The sequence below is a fragment of the Astyanax mexicanus genome, chromosome 21, assembly GCF_023375975.1.
Source record: "Astyanax mexicanus isolate ESR-SI-001 chromosome 21, AstMex3_surface, whole genome shotgun sequence".
In the NCBI taxonomy this organism is placed as follows: Eukaryota; Metazoa; Chordata; class Actinopteri; order Characiformes; family Acestrorhamphidae; genus Astyanax; species Astyanax mexicanus.
The window spans coordinates 12,159,581-12,172,879 of NC_064428.1; the positions used below are offsets into that span (position 1 = coordinate 12,159,581).

General features: G+C 36.7%; 1 protein-coding gene across 2 annotated transcripts in view; it reads left to right on the forward strand.

The window, feature by feature from the left end:
* The window catches only part of LOC125785888 (receptor tyrosine-protein kinase erbB-4-like), a 333,803-nt gene that overhangs the window by 218,600 nt on the left and 101,904 nt on the right, over nt 1-13,299 (forward strand). For both annotated transcript variants that reach the window (XM_049470072.1, XM_049470073.1), the window contains exon 4: nt 10,212-10,346. In XM_049470072.1, coding sequence (XP_049326029.1) covers nt 10,212-10,346 — 135 coding nt within the window. The remainder of the gene's footprint in view (nt 1-10,211; nt 10,347-13,299) is intronic.

Genomic DNA, 13,299 nt, shown 5'->3' on the forward strand with positions numbered 1-13,299 from the left:
ATGCATTGTTTTAAATGTCAGCGCTCTCCGGATTCTAGTAAGGAGGTGTGGAGCTGCTTTGATACTTTGGATAAAGGTGTGAAAAGCGATTTATCAGGGTAAATTATGCCCCGTGTCGCCCAGTCTGAAGGGTGTTTGTTGGACAAACTGTTAAAATTATAGTATCTCAGAACGCTGTGGGAGAACGGAGGTGTGCTATTCATCAAAGATAAGAACTTTTTATCATGTTTTACTACAGCAAAAGTCCATTTTACACCAGAGTTCTCCTTTAAAAGTTTTGGTAACACTTCCTTTGAACCCTGTATTCATAATGCATTATAAATGCATTCATAATGCATTATATGACATGCATAATACCTTATAATGACTGTAAAAAGCCTGTATAATTGTGCATAAGTACTTACAGCAACATTCATAACACATTATAAACTACAAGTATAAGAGTTTATAAAGAAAGGGCTTATAATGCCTATAATATCTGTTCATATGAATATTGTACAATGTTGTAATGCACTATAACACATAGTTGGTATAATGCATTATAATATGCAGCTATTATTTCTCTCAAATAAGGCTTTTATAAAAATGTGTAACACATTATAAAGCATTATATACAGTCATTACTGACTAAGTGAAGTTGAGTTTTCATATGCTTTTTAAATGTGAAGTAAATTTTCTATGCCTCACTGTAATGTCTTATAGAGCATTACGATTGCTCTTTACTGGCTTTAAGTGAAGTGTGTTTTCAAATGCCTTCAGTGAGGCATAATAACATTTACTTTTAAACGTTTAAAAACCCGTCTAAAACACACTCATAAAGCACTCATAATGCTCTATAAGACATTACAGTGAGGCATAATAAAATTTACTTCACGTTTAAAAAGCATATGAAAACACTAATGCATTATACCAAAATATACCAAATCTGTGTTATCGTGTGTTACAACACTACATTGTACTATGCTCTTATGAACAGATATTATGAAGCATTATAAGCCGTTTCTTTATAAACCCTTAAACTTGTAGTTAATAATGTGTTATAAATGTTGCTGTAAGTACTTATGAGCAATTATACATGCTTATTACAGTCATTATAAGGTGTTGTGCATGTCATATAATGCATTATAAATGTTTTCATAAGGCATTATGAATACAGGGTTCATAGGAAGTGTTACCAAAGTTTTTTTTTTTTTCTTAACAAGTCCCCCAGCTCAGAACCAGCAACACAACAGAAGTGTTTGATTCTTCGTAGAACCGTTAGCACCTCTTTCGCTTTCTAAAAAATTCTCTCGCTTATGAGGAATCCCATAATCCTCCAGCGTGTGACATTTTTCATCCTGACTCATTGGGAAACAATAGGATTTGGGATGGGTGAAATGCAATCAGAGCCACGAAACACAATTACACTTTAGGAGGCTCCATCCACACACTCCCCAATTACACTAACTCCCCCATTCATCACGCTAAACCCCCTCGTCCCCCCGACTCCCACACCCAGCACCGAGACGCCCAGCGCTGTCTGTTTCAGTAATGCGACGAGACAAATCGTCCTGCAGAAATCCGCTCAGGCTTACGGGACACGGGAGCGGCAGTTCTGTTGAGGAACTTTCTGAAATGAAGGGTTTATAGTGTGTTCAGTGATGTGAAGTTAATATAGTGGGTACCCCTTCTGCAACACCAACTCCACCTGCTTTTAGAGCACAATAATTTATTGTGGTGACAGACAGTTCTGGTGGAAACAAGAGAGTTGAGGTGCACATTGAATTCGTGGTTTTATGTTTTTTGGATACAATCCGGGTTAGCACCCGAACATCCCTTTCACACAGCTTCCTCTTACAGCGTCCACAGTTAATCCTGTTGGATGTGGTTGGTTCTTCTTGGTGGTGTGCTGACATTACCCTGGATACCGTGGCTCTTGATGCATCACAAAGACTTGCTGTCTTGGTCACAGATGCTCCAGCAAGACGTGCACCAACAATTTGTCCTCTTTTGAACTCTGGTATGTCACCCATAATGTTGTGTGCATTGCAATATTTTGAGTAAAACTGTGCTCTTACCCTGCTAATTGAACCTTCACACTCTTACTGCTCTTACTGGTGCAATAATGTGCAATTAATGAAGACTGAACACCAGGCTGCTCCAATTTAGCCATGAAACCTAAAATCCCACACTTAAATGATGACAGGTGTTTCAGTTTCATTGTCCAACCCCTGTACATGCACATATTGTCACCCCTTCTTTGAAGGGTTAGAAGGGCCTCACTGCACACCACTGAGTGTGTTTTGTTTTTTAGTGGATAACTCCCCTCACATTGTGAAACATTCGTAAAATGATTCCAGTATCTGAAAAAAAAAACAGTTTGTGGAAAATAAATACTCCAAACTACTACTTACAGTAAACCGAACACTGGAACAGAACAGAAGAGAATCACTGCGGAGGCAACGACTGTTGATATGTAGTTCATGTGGAACAACAAAAAAACAACACAGATTGTGACACCTCACACAAAACATTACAGACATTACAGTCTGAGGTTTGGCTGGACTTTTTTTTTTTTTTTTTTTTTGGATTTTGACACCAATTTTATGCCGTTAGCTTGGCCAGAAAACTCATACACATGATATACTGTAGGCCCACATAGGCCCAATCCCAATTATTGTTTGGAAAAATTGGGACAGTATAGAGAAATATACACTATAGAAAAAAATAAGAGATCACTCAATGATGAGTTACCAAATTAAAAAAACTCTGGAATATAATCAAGAGGAAGATGGATGATCACAAGCCATCAAACCACCAAACTGAACTGCTCTTGAATTTTTGCACCAGGAGTAAAGCAGCATAAAGTTATTTAAAAGCAGTGTGTAAGACTGGTGGAGAATGAGAACATGATGCCAAGATGCATTAAAAAAAACTTAAAAACTTAAAAACCAGGGTTATTCCACCAAATATTGATTTCTGAAATAGTTTTCTGGATAGTTAAGGCCATATTCTTTTCTTGCTGGATCCCTGATGAGTGCCAGTTCCATCAGTATACTGTTTTTTATGGTTTTTGATGCACTTGAGGATACTTTTAAAGTTTTCGAAATTCTTCTTTTTGGATTGACTGATCTTCATTTCTAGTATTTTTTCTTTCTTTATTTAGTTGAGTAGTTCTTGCTTCTCATAATCTGGATTAGAACATTACTCAAATATTCACTATTCACTGTACACCTGTAACTCTACCTCTTCACTACTTTACTTTAACTGATGCTCTCAAACACTTTATTAAGAGACAATAAATTCAAGTAATTAACTCTTGATGAGTTCAGCACAGCTGTTAACTGAAAGCCTGAATTCCAGGTGACTCTACCTCATAAAGCTGACTGAGAAAATCCAGCACATAAAATGAACATAAAAATGAACATATTCTTCTTTATTTAGCACATTTTTGTTTAATAAATCATTTTTTATGTGTTTCTTCATAGTTTGGATGAGTTTAGTATTAATCTTCAGTGCATAACATTTTAAAACAGTGGAAGAAAAGCTTAAATATCCTGTTTTTAGTTGAGTTTTTCTGTTGGTTGGTTTGGGTTTAGCTTGTTCCGGGTCCTGCGTGTGTTCTGGCTCTGGGTCGTGCTGATTAAATTGTGTTTACAGTCGGAGTCGGACGTTTAGTGTTATGAGAGTGCATATAAAACAGCTCAATTTTCTCCTCTGGTGAGAGCGGCGTTATGAGCTTTCGCCCTTCAAACGACTTCATAATGCCGTTCTTCTCCGTCGCTCCGGCCGGCTCGAACCCCCGCTCCCTCTCCCCTTTACACTTTTAATTTTACCAGCAGGACAACCCCATCTTTCATTCTTACTTTCTTCTAATGTGCTCAATGGTCTCATTCAAATTACCATTATTGGGTGGAGATTTATGGGATTTGTAGTTTGAGGGCTCTGCTTCTTCTTCTCTTTTCGTCTCTTTTTCTTTTCTGACAAGACAACAAAGACTCCTCTTCACTTCTGAAAAATAAAGTTATATACATTTAACAGTCAGAACCCATGGATGGATGGATGGATGGATGGATAGATAGAGCATCACAGCGCTAACGCTCGGAGAAAAACACAGCGACTTGGTTCTGATACATCAGCTCACAGACGCAGCTTTGTGCTGATCCACATCACCCTAGGACTGATGAGGGGAAAGAAGAGCGCCATCTACTGTACCCACCCAGAGAGAGCAAGACCAATTTTCCTCTCTCAGGGCTCCGGCAGCTGATGCAAGCTACATGACCGGGATTCGAACCAGCAATCTTCCGAGCATAGTAGCATCACTTAGCTCGCCCAAGGTCCCCCTCATTCACATAAAATATTACTACACCCAGAGCTCTTCTATTGCGTCACAAAAGAATCCTATACAAAAATAATGTTAAGCAGCTGATAGGTGGTTGCTAAGGTGTTGCTAGGCGGTTGCTAAGGCATTCCTTTGTTATCCATGGTGGTTGCTATGGTGTTGCTAAGCAATTGCTTGGTGGTTGCTAATCTGAAATCGGAACAATCTGAAATTGGAACAGTGTGACAAAAAAAGCATGTTAAATACAAGTTGTTACCATAATATTACCATATTATTACCCACTTTTTAGCGATGTGTAAAGAAAGTACTGTAGCCTTAGCCTTTAGCTCTTTAGATTAACATGATTAACCCTTACAACCCTACGGACGGATTTTACGTCCAAAATCTCACCTTGTGTTCTCAGCTTAATTACTCAGGAATTCCTTCACCCATAAACATAATCCATGTATGGTTAGAAAGGGCGGAGCTTACTCTTTCTAAAAATAGTGATGAATAACATCCCAGTGTGATAAAGCTAAATCTACAAAAACCCATTGAGAAAAAAAACACCTAAAAAAGTGAAAAATCTCCTAACCCAACCAACATTATTTACCTTTAGTGCTTCAAACATATTTATATGATGTTTCAAACCAAATAATATCAGTAAATAAAGACTCAAAAGTGTCCACAGAAAAAAAAAGTGTGAAACTACCTGCTTTACTCAAACTAAAGCTAGGTATGGTGTGCGCACTACTTTATATAGTTTTTTTAATTTTACTTGCACATTTTTACTAAGCAGTTATTTTGCACTAAACTAAATTTTTATTTATTTAGACTAAAAAAAGTTTTAATTTTTGTATATAGTTTTATATACTCTTTGTGTGCCCTGATTAAAATACTGAAAGGCATAGGCTGCTCTGAGTGTTAGGTTTTTAGTATCTACATGTATCCTAGAGGTGTGATTATTGATTATCAAGAAAAATAAATCCGCCTGATGCTGTTTCTCCATGTATTTTATCAAAGTAATAATTAATAAGCCATGTAATGAACTATATATCATCACAATTTGTATGATTTAAACTCATAATTGACATGATTTAAACACTCTTATCTAGCCCATTTTGAAAAGATATCTTAGGTGTGAATATATTTAAAGTCTATACATTCAAAAAAATAAAAAAAATAAAAAACAGGCTCTTGGTAAAATTTTGACCAAAACATAAAACCTGATCAGTTCCAGGAAAATATAACAATTCTGCTTCCTTTTACATTTTAAATGATTATATTTTTGAGCAGCTGTATGTCTTCTGGAGTAAAAGAGATCAGGGCATGTGACTGTCTGATATAATTACTGTGTTATAAGACCTGAAAGACCAAGAAAGAATTAGAATTAGAGTTAATCTGAGAGGAGAAGAACTGCAGTACTAAAGTAATAAAGTCATTTATAAGATGATAATAGATGTGTTATAAATCTTTTGAGCGGTAGTGAACATTTCCGACAAAATGTACGTCTCGGCGGCGCAGTGTAGAGCACAGCGCTATTATTCAGTGCTCCGCTCTCGCTCTCGACCTCCTGACTCTCCTGCTCTCGCGCCTGAGAAAGGCTAACGGAGGGTCTCTTTTGTTCGCTATGTGCACTTTCGCCGAGCGTCCTCAGAGACTGCGCTTTTATCTTCCCTCGCTGGAGTTCCTCCCTTTGTCCTTTTCTCCGGGTGGCTTTTGTGAAGGACTACCTGAAGTTCAGCAGATACTGTCATGCTCCACTGTTCACTTTCAGTCATGTATATTCATGTAAAACGCTCAGATATCTCCCGGTTTTACTGAGAGTTTTACTCTCAGAAGCTTCAGATTTTTTTTCTGCTGGTTTACCAATAGCTGATTTATCTAATAGCTCCTCCACACACACACAGTACTGGAGCGCTGGCTGTTACAATGAAAATTGCAGTGAAAACCTTATGTCTGATCAAAAACCTGTATAAAAGCCCACCATTACCCATTAAGACGCACGTTTTACAGTTGGAACGGAGTCGATATTTTGAAAATTGCAGCCCGAATTATGGATACAAAAAACAGAAATGCTTAAAGGAAAATAATTGGTATATAAAAAAGAAGAAGCCTGTTAAAAAAACATTTGATATGGTCACAAAAAAATATCTGACCACATATTAATGGTAGGATGGTCATTTTAAATCAATTGCCTGACATCTGCATAAAAAAGTAACAGGAATGAGTTTCAGTAACAGGAAGGGGTGCCCGTAACAGGAGTGATTTTTTTTTTTTTCATAAATGTCAATTATTTGAACATGCAGTCTACAACCATTTCTTTAAAAAAAACTAATTAAATTTTTAAAAATCAAAAGGAAAAAACGTATGTTGTAAATTCAAAAGAGAAAAAATATATAGCAATTTTTGAAGTAAATTTTACTCATCATTTTTTTTCAGTGTACGAGTGTAGAGTTACAGGATCTACAGGCCCAGCTGTAGCACCATCTTTAAAAAACCTGTACGCCTCCAGACTCAACCATCTCAATCTCATCTTATATCCAGGCTAGAGGCTTCTAAAGGGCTCTAGATCCTTTTTTTAATTGTATTTCACCAGTTTTCTCACAGTTTTCCTAAATAAACTTGTTAATTCTTTCACTCTAATAGTATATTTGTGTCCAGTTTTAGTAAATATATCAGATTTAGAAATACTTAAAGCAATATGTTCATAAAAATTTGCAAACTCATCAGCTGGCTCTGCTAAATCCCAGTTTAAAGCCACTGCTCACAGCATCAGCACAGCATTAGCGCTAACACAGTCTGTCAGATAGATACAAATCATGCGCACAGTCTAATATGTGTTAATTACGGCACACAGGGATGAGGATACGGTATAAATACTCCACAACGATTCATAATATTTATGCTTTTTCATCCCAACTAGAGCTCAGTGTTTCAATACTCTTGATCTCTCGAGCGACGCAACGGAATGCTAATGCAAATACACTTCATTTTTTATTAGTTTTAGGCGTTTTTTTAGCTTCGCTGAGAGGCTGAATTCTTCAGCGTTAGGCAAAAATTTGTTGCTAAGCAACAAAAAAAAAAAAAAAAAAACGTTTTGCATGTTGAATTTGATGCTCTTGATCAGCAGAAGGGGAGGACACTGTATATAGCGCAGCAGCTGTGCTCTACTATTAACCCACTCAGATAGAAACATGGAATTAAGCTCCATGCTAGATTATGTTGGTCAAAATACAATATATATGCTGGTTTATACTGGTCTGGTGCTGGTTAACCAATATACCACCATTCAAAACCCAACAAATGCTGGTTTATATTGGTCGAAACTCAACAAAGGCTGTTTTTACTGGTCAAAACTCAACAAATACTGGTTTTTACTGGTCAAAACTCAACAAATGATAGTCTGGTGCTGGTTAACCAATATACCACCATTCAAAAACCAACAAATGCGTTTTATACTGGTCAAAACTCAACAAATGCTGGTTTTTACTGGTCAAAATTCAACAAATGATAGTTTTTACTGATCAAAACTCAACAAATAATGGTTTTTACTGGTCAAAACACAACAAATGCTGGTTTTACTGGTCAAAACTCAATAAATGCTGTTTTTCACTGGTCAAAGCTCAACAAATTCTAGTTTTTACTGGGCTAAACTCAACAAATGCTTTTTTTACTGGCTTAAACCCAACAAATGCTGTTTCTTATGGTCAAAACACAACAAATGCTGTTTTTTACTGGTCAAAACCCAACAAATGCTGTTTTTTATTGGTCAAAGCTCAACAAATTCTAGTTTTTACTGGGCTAAACTCAACAAATGCTTTTTTTACTGGTTTAAACCAAACAAATGCTGTTTCTAATGGTCAAAACTCAACAAGTGCTGTTTTTTACTGGTCAAAACCCAACAAATGCTGCTTTTTACTGGACACAATACAACATACACTGGTCATCTGATGGTGTTGTGCTAGTTTTTCAGCATTCTGGCATTCAAGGGAACACATACGCTGGTTTATACTGGTTTCATGCTGGTTGACCAGCATACGACCATTCAAAACCCAACAAATGCTGGTTTTTAATGGTTAAAATATGACATGCTGTTTTTTACTGGTCGAAATACAACATATGCTGTTTTTCACTGGTCAAAATACAACATATGCTGTTTTTTACGGACCTTGTGCTGGTTAACCATTTTTTCAGTGTTCAAATTTGTTATTGAATGTTATTTTTCAGCATACATTCAAAACCCAAAAATTGCTGTTTTTTACTGGACAAAATACAACATATGCTGGTTTATAGTGGTTTGATGCTGGTTGACCAACATACCACCATTCAACACAAAACATACACTGGTCTGGTGCTGGTGGACCAACATCCATTCAAAACCCAACAAATTCTGGTTTATATTGGTCGAAACTCAACAAATGCTGGTTTTTACTGGTCAAAACTCAACAAAAGCGTTTTTTACTGGTCAAAACTCAACAAATGCTGGTGTTTACAGGTCAGAACCCAACAAATGATAGTTTTTACTGGTAAAAACTCAACACATTCTAGTTCTTACAGGTCAAATCTCAACAAATGCTGGTTTTTACTGGTCAAACCTCAACAAATGCTGTTTATTACTGGTCAAAACTCAACAAATGCTGTTTTTTACTGGTCTGGTGCTGGTTTACCAATATACCACCATTCAAAAACCAACAAATGCTGTTTTTACTGGTCAAAACTCAACAAATCTTGGTTTTACTGGTTAAGACTCAACAAATTCTATTTTTTTACTGTACAAAACTCAACAAATGCTGGTTTTAATGGTCAAAACTCAACAAAATGCTGTTTTTTACTAATGTGTTTGAAACAAATCAAAACATATGCTGGATTATACTGGTCTGATGTGAATATGGTGCTAGTTGAGCACTGTACCAGCATTAAAACACGGTATACCATACCAGTGTTCAAAACCCAACAAATGCTTGTTTTTACTGGTCAAAACTCAACAAATGCTGATTTTTACTCATCAAAACTCAACAAATGCTGTTTTTTTTACTGGTCAAAACTCAACCAATGCTGTTTTTTTTACTAGTCAAAACATGACAAATGCTAGTTTTTACTGGTAAAATTTGAACAAATGCTGTTTTTTACTGGTCAAAGTGCAACATATGCTGGTTTATAGTGGTTTGATGCTGGTTGACCAACATATCACCATTAAAAACAAAACATACACTGGTTTATACTGGTCTGGTGCTGGTGGACCAGCATGTCATCATTCAAAACCCAAAAATTGCTGGTTTTAACTGGTCAAAATACAAAATAAGCTGGTTTATGCTGGTCTTGTGTTGGTATGGTATGGCTTCTTAGGGTGCATTATAGAGGCATGCCTAGAATTTAATGATCTCTCACCCAGAACTTTTACGCCCTCTTGTGGCAAAATCCAGTATTTTATCTTAATCAAGTCGTGGTTTGTGCTAAAAGATCTCTACAGTACTGAAGTCCGTTTCTGTCTCAGTGGAGGCACTTCGGGGGCTTTGGGAGGCTCTGAAATGGCAAGCGATGGTGGAAATGACAATCAAGGAGCCGGCAGCCCATTTGCATTCTCCGCTCCTAATCATACTAATTATTCATGCAGAAACGAAGCGAACAAATTGGACAGACAGAGTCACTTAATTCGTCCAATCAGCTTTGAACAGTCTCATCTAATCCAAGATACCGAGGCTTTTTTTATCGGTACTGATTGATGAAGAAGACGCTGTGGTTCATTACAGCTTTGGAGGCTCTTGTCTTGCTTTTGTGGTAAAGTTCTAAGATAAGGTCCAAGTAAAGTGAAGGACCCTGAAGATCTGAGACTATATGGAGAAATGTATTTGGTAATCCGAGGTCTAAAAATGTCTCTGTCCTCTTTTTTTGTTTCTTCTTATTTTAGAAATTCTGAATGGTGGGGTTTACGTGGATCAGAATAAGTTCCTGTGTCATGCGGACACCATCCACTGGCAGGACATCCTGAAGAACCCTCGAGCTGAACTTCTGGTGGTGCCATCCAACAACAGCGGCAGCACATGTGAGTTCTTAACTAAAAATTCTGTTAAAAATCTGGACTATGAAGGAACACATAAGGAATCATGTACACTAAAAAAATGATGTGCACTTTTGGCAGTGTGGGCAGTGTTACAAATCCTGCTGGAAAATGAAATCCGCGTCTCCAAACCATCACTGACTGTGGAAACTTCACACTAGACCTCGAGCAGCTTGGACTGTGCAAATTAGCAGCCAATTAAATAGCATCTACCGTGCTCACACTCAGTATAATGCACCGCTATATTCCGTATCACACTCCTGTGATTCACTGAGTCGTTTGATATGAGTCGTAAAGAAGTGATTCACTCAGGGGTCAGTGATTTAGGCCTCTCTGAGAGCGGACCCTCGTCTGCAGCTGATCTGTAATAATCTATAACGTCTCTCGCAGTCTGCTGCTCAGTGATAACAGCTTCCAGAACGGTCCTCCGCTCAGCTGTTATACTGCAGCTCATAACGGCGATTTACTGTCCGCACTAAACCGCGTCCGCTGAAGGTGACTGGACTGAACTGGACCCTCTCCTGAATCACCAGGCGCTTCTGTAAACCACAGAATATCATCTATTAATAAACACACAATCAAAGTCTGTGTTTGTTTGCTTGTTTTCTGAGAGACGAAAGTGTCACAGCTATTAAATAACTCGCACGGATCAATATTAATATACAGTACCAGACAAAAGTTTGGACGTATCTTCTTATTCAGCGTTTTTAAGCTTTATTTCTTTATTTATTTGATTTTCTACATTGTCGATTCATATTAAAGACGTAAAAACTATTATTTCTCAGCACCTCCAGGAACTTCTTCAAGATGGTGAGAAATATACTGAGCTTAACCCTTTAATGCGCAAAATATCCACACCCCCTATAATGAACAACACAGATCGAAAATGATTCACGTATTCTTTGTTTAATCTGTTGAAATAAATTTATTTCGTGATTATATGTTCCAAGTAACATTTAAAAATCGTGTTTTAAAATAACAGTGATCATTATTTCCATTATTTTCATTATTTTCATTTTTAAATAATACTTAAAAAATAGTTTTTATATTATGGGCCTAATTCAGCGAAACACTGACGAAGGAAGGTGCCTGCCTGATGACCCCTGAGAAGAGCTTGCACTGAAGTTTGTGTTAGAGTTTGGATGAAGGGGATTGGTGTGGTCCTGCTCTTGTAATAATTTGTCTCATGAGTTTTTGTAGACGTCTGAGTACTTGGCAGTTGAGGCACGGACCATGAACATAGTTCGCTATGCTTCTGGATTCTTGTCGAGCCAGTATCAGATGGTAGTGGTTGCTGTGTTCTGCTCACGCAACTTATAATGTGATTTATTGTGTGTGATTGTGCTTAGGTAAGTGTGTTGTTGCCATAGTTAAAGGAAGTGAGCTTAGATTAAGGAGGGATTCTGTGTGTTCATAGGTTATTTTTTGGTAGGTCTGTTACTTGGCAGTTGAGGCAATGGACCATGAACATAGTGTTAGGCTGTGCTTCTGGATTCTTGTCGAGCCAGTATCAGATTGTGGTGGTTTTGCTATTGTTGTTAGTTGAGTGAGTAGTAGATCCTGGCTGAGCCCTATGCATAACCCCAGCTGTTAGGTGCAGGATTTGTCAATTTCCTGTATTATATTACTACTTACTAGATTAAATTTGCACAGATGGGTGAAAATTATTCACAATTATTTTCTATATTATTCTTGCTGGCTGTTTTTTCTTGTGGCTATTTAATATAGTAGACAAACTAAAAATCTATTTTTTTTATATTAAATGTATTCTTTTTTTTTTCTTTAAGGCACTTAGTTTTGTATTCGTTTTGTTTTTTTCTTTAAATTTTTTGTTTGCAGTTTTTGGTGGATTTTGTACATTATTATTATTATTATTATTATTATTATTATTAACATGTTATTATTATCAGATTCATAGAAAAAGATTAACAGATTTATTTCTACTTCAATAGTTTACTTCTACTGTTTACTACAGTAGAGTTAGATAACTTAAATAGAATTTCAACAGCTGATAATAGCTAAAAATAATTACAGCCCTACATGAAGTAACATGGAAAATGAATGTGGGTATTTTTTTTATTTCAAAAAGTAGGAAAGAAAAATGAAAAAGGATGATCATAAACAAGTTAATTTAGGAATACCTTGAATACTAAGGGATTAAATGAATTTATTGCAGAGGTTTTCTTAGTCGGGTCACTTTTCACCCATGTTGCTCATCAAAGGCTTAAAGAGAGAAAACTTAAACTTTAATCCACCTTGTTACAGTAAATCACTATGTCACTGTAATTAAAATAGCTTTTAGAAACGAGGTCAGACGTGTGGATTATTTTAAATGGTATAAAAGTACCCGGCCTAAAGTAGACTTTGTAGGCTGTAAGAGCAAGGTACCACTGTCTGAACTGTTGGCATTGAGACAGCTGCCTGCACTCTCAATGTTTGGTATATACTCTATCTAATATTAATCAATTAATTAAGGAAAAAACAAGATTTAAAAATGTAGATATATGATTTATTCTCTTGGTGTTCTCTTAACATTCATGTTGTGTTTACTCCTGATGAATCTGTGATACTTATGAACTTTCCTGTCTGTGTTTATGTGCAATAACACATGGAAAATTGCTGTTTACTGGAGCTGCAGTACAGTCGTCCAACTCATTCATCTAAATCTGGACGGACGTTTCTCTCCCCGGCCACCTGTAACAGTATTAAAGTTTGAGAGTTTTCTGCTCTGGCGTTATATTTGAAGTCAGACGAACTCTGGAGGAGAACAAAGGGCTGCTGGAGCTGAAGGGGGGGAGGCGGGGTTTATATATATATATATATATATATATATATATATATATATATATATATATATACAGAAGATTGGCAAATTGAGGCCCTTGGCAGAAAGAAAGCTGTTTGAGAGTGAGAGTGAGTTTACAGTGGAGTTACGCTG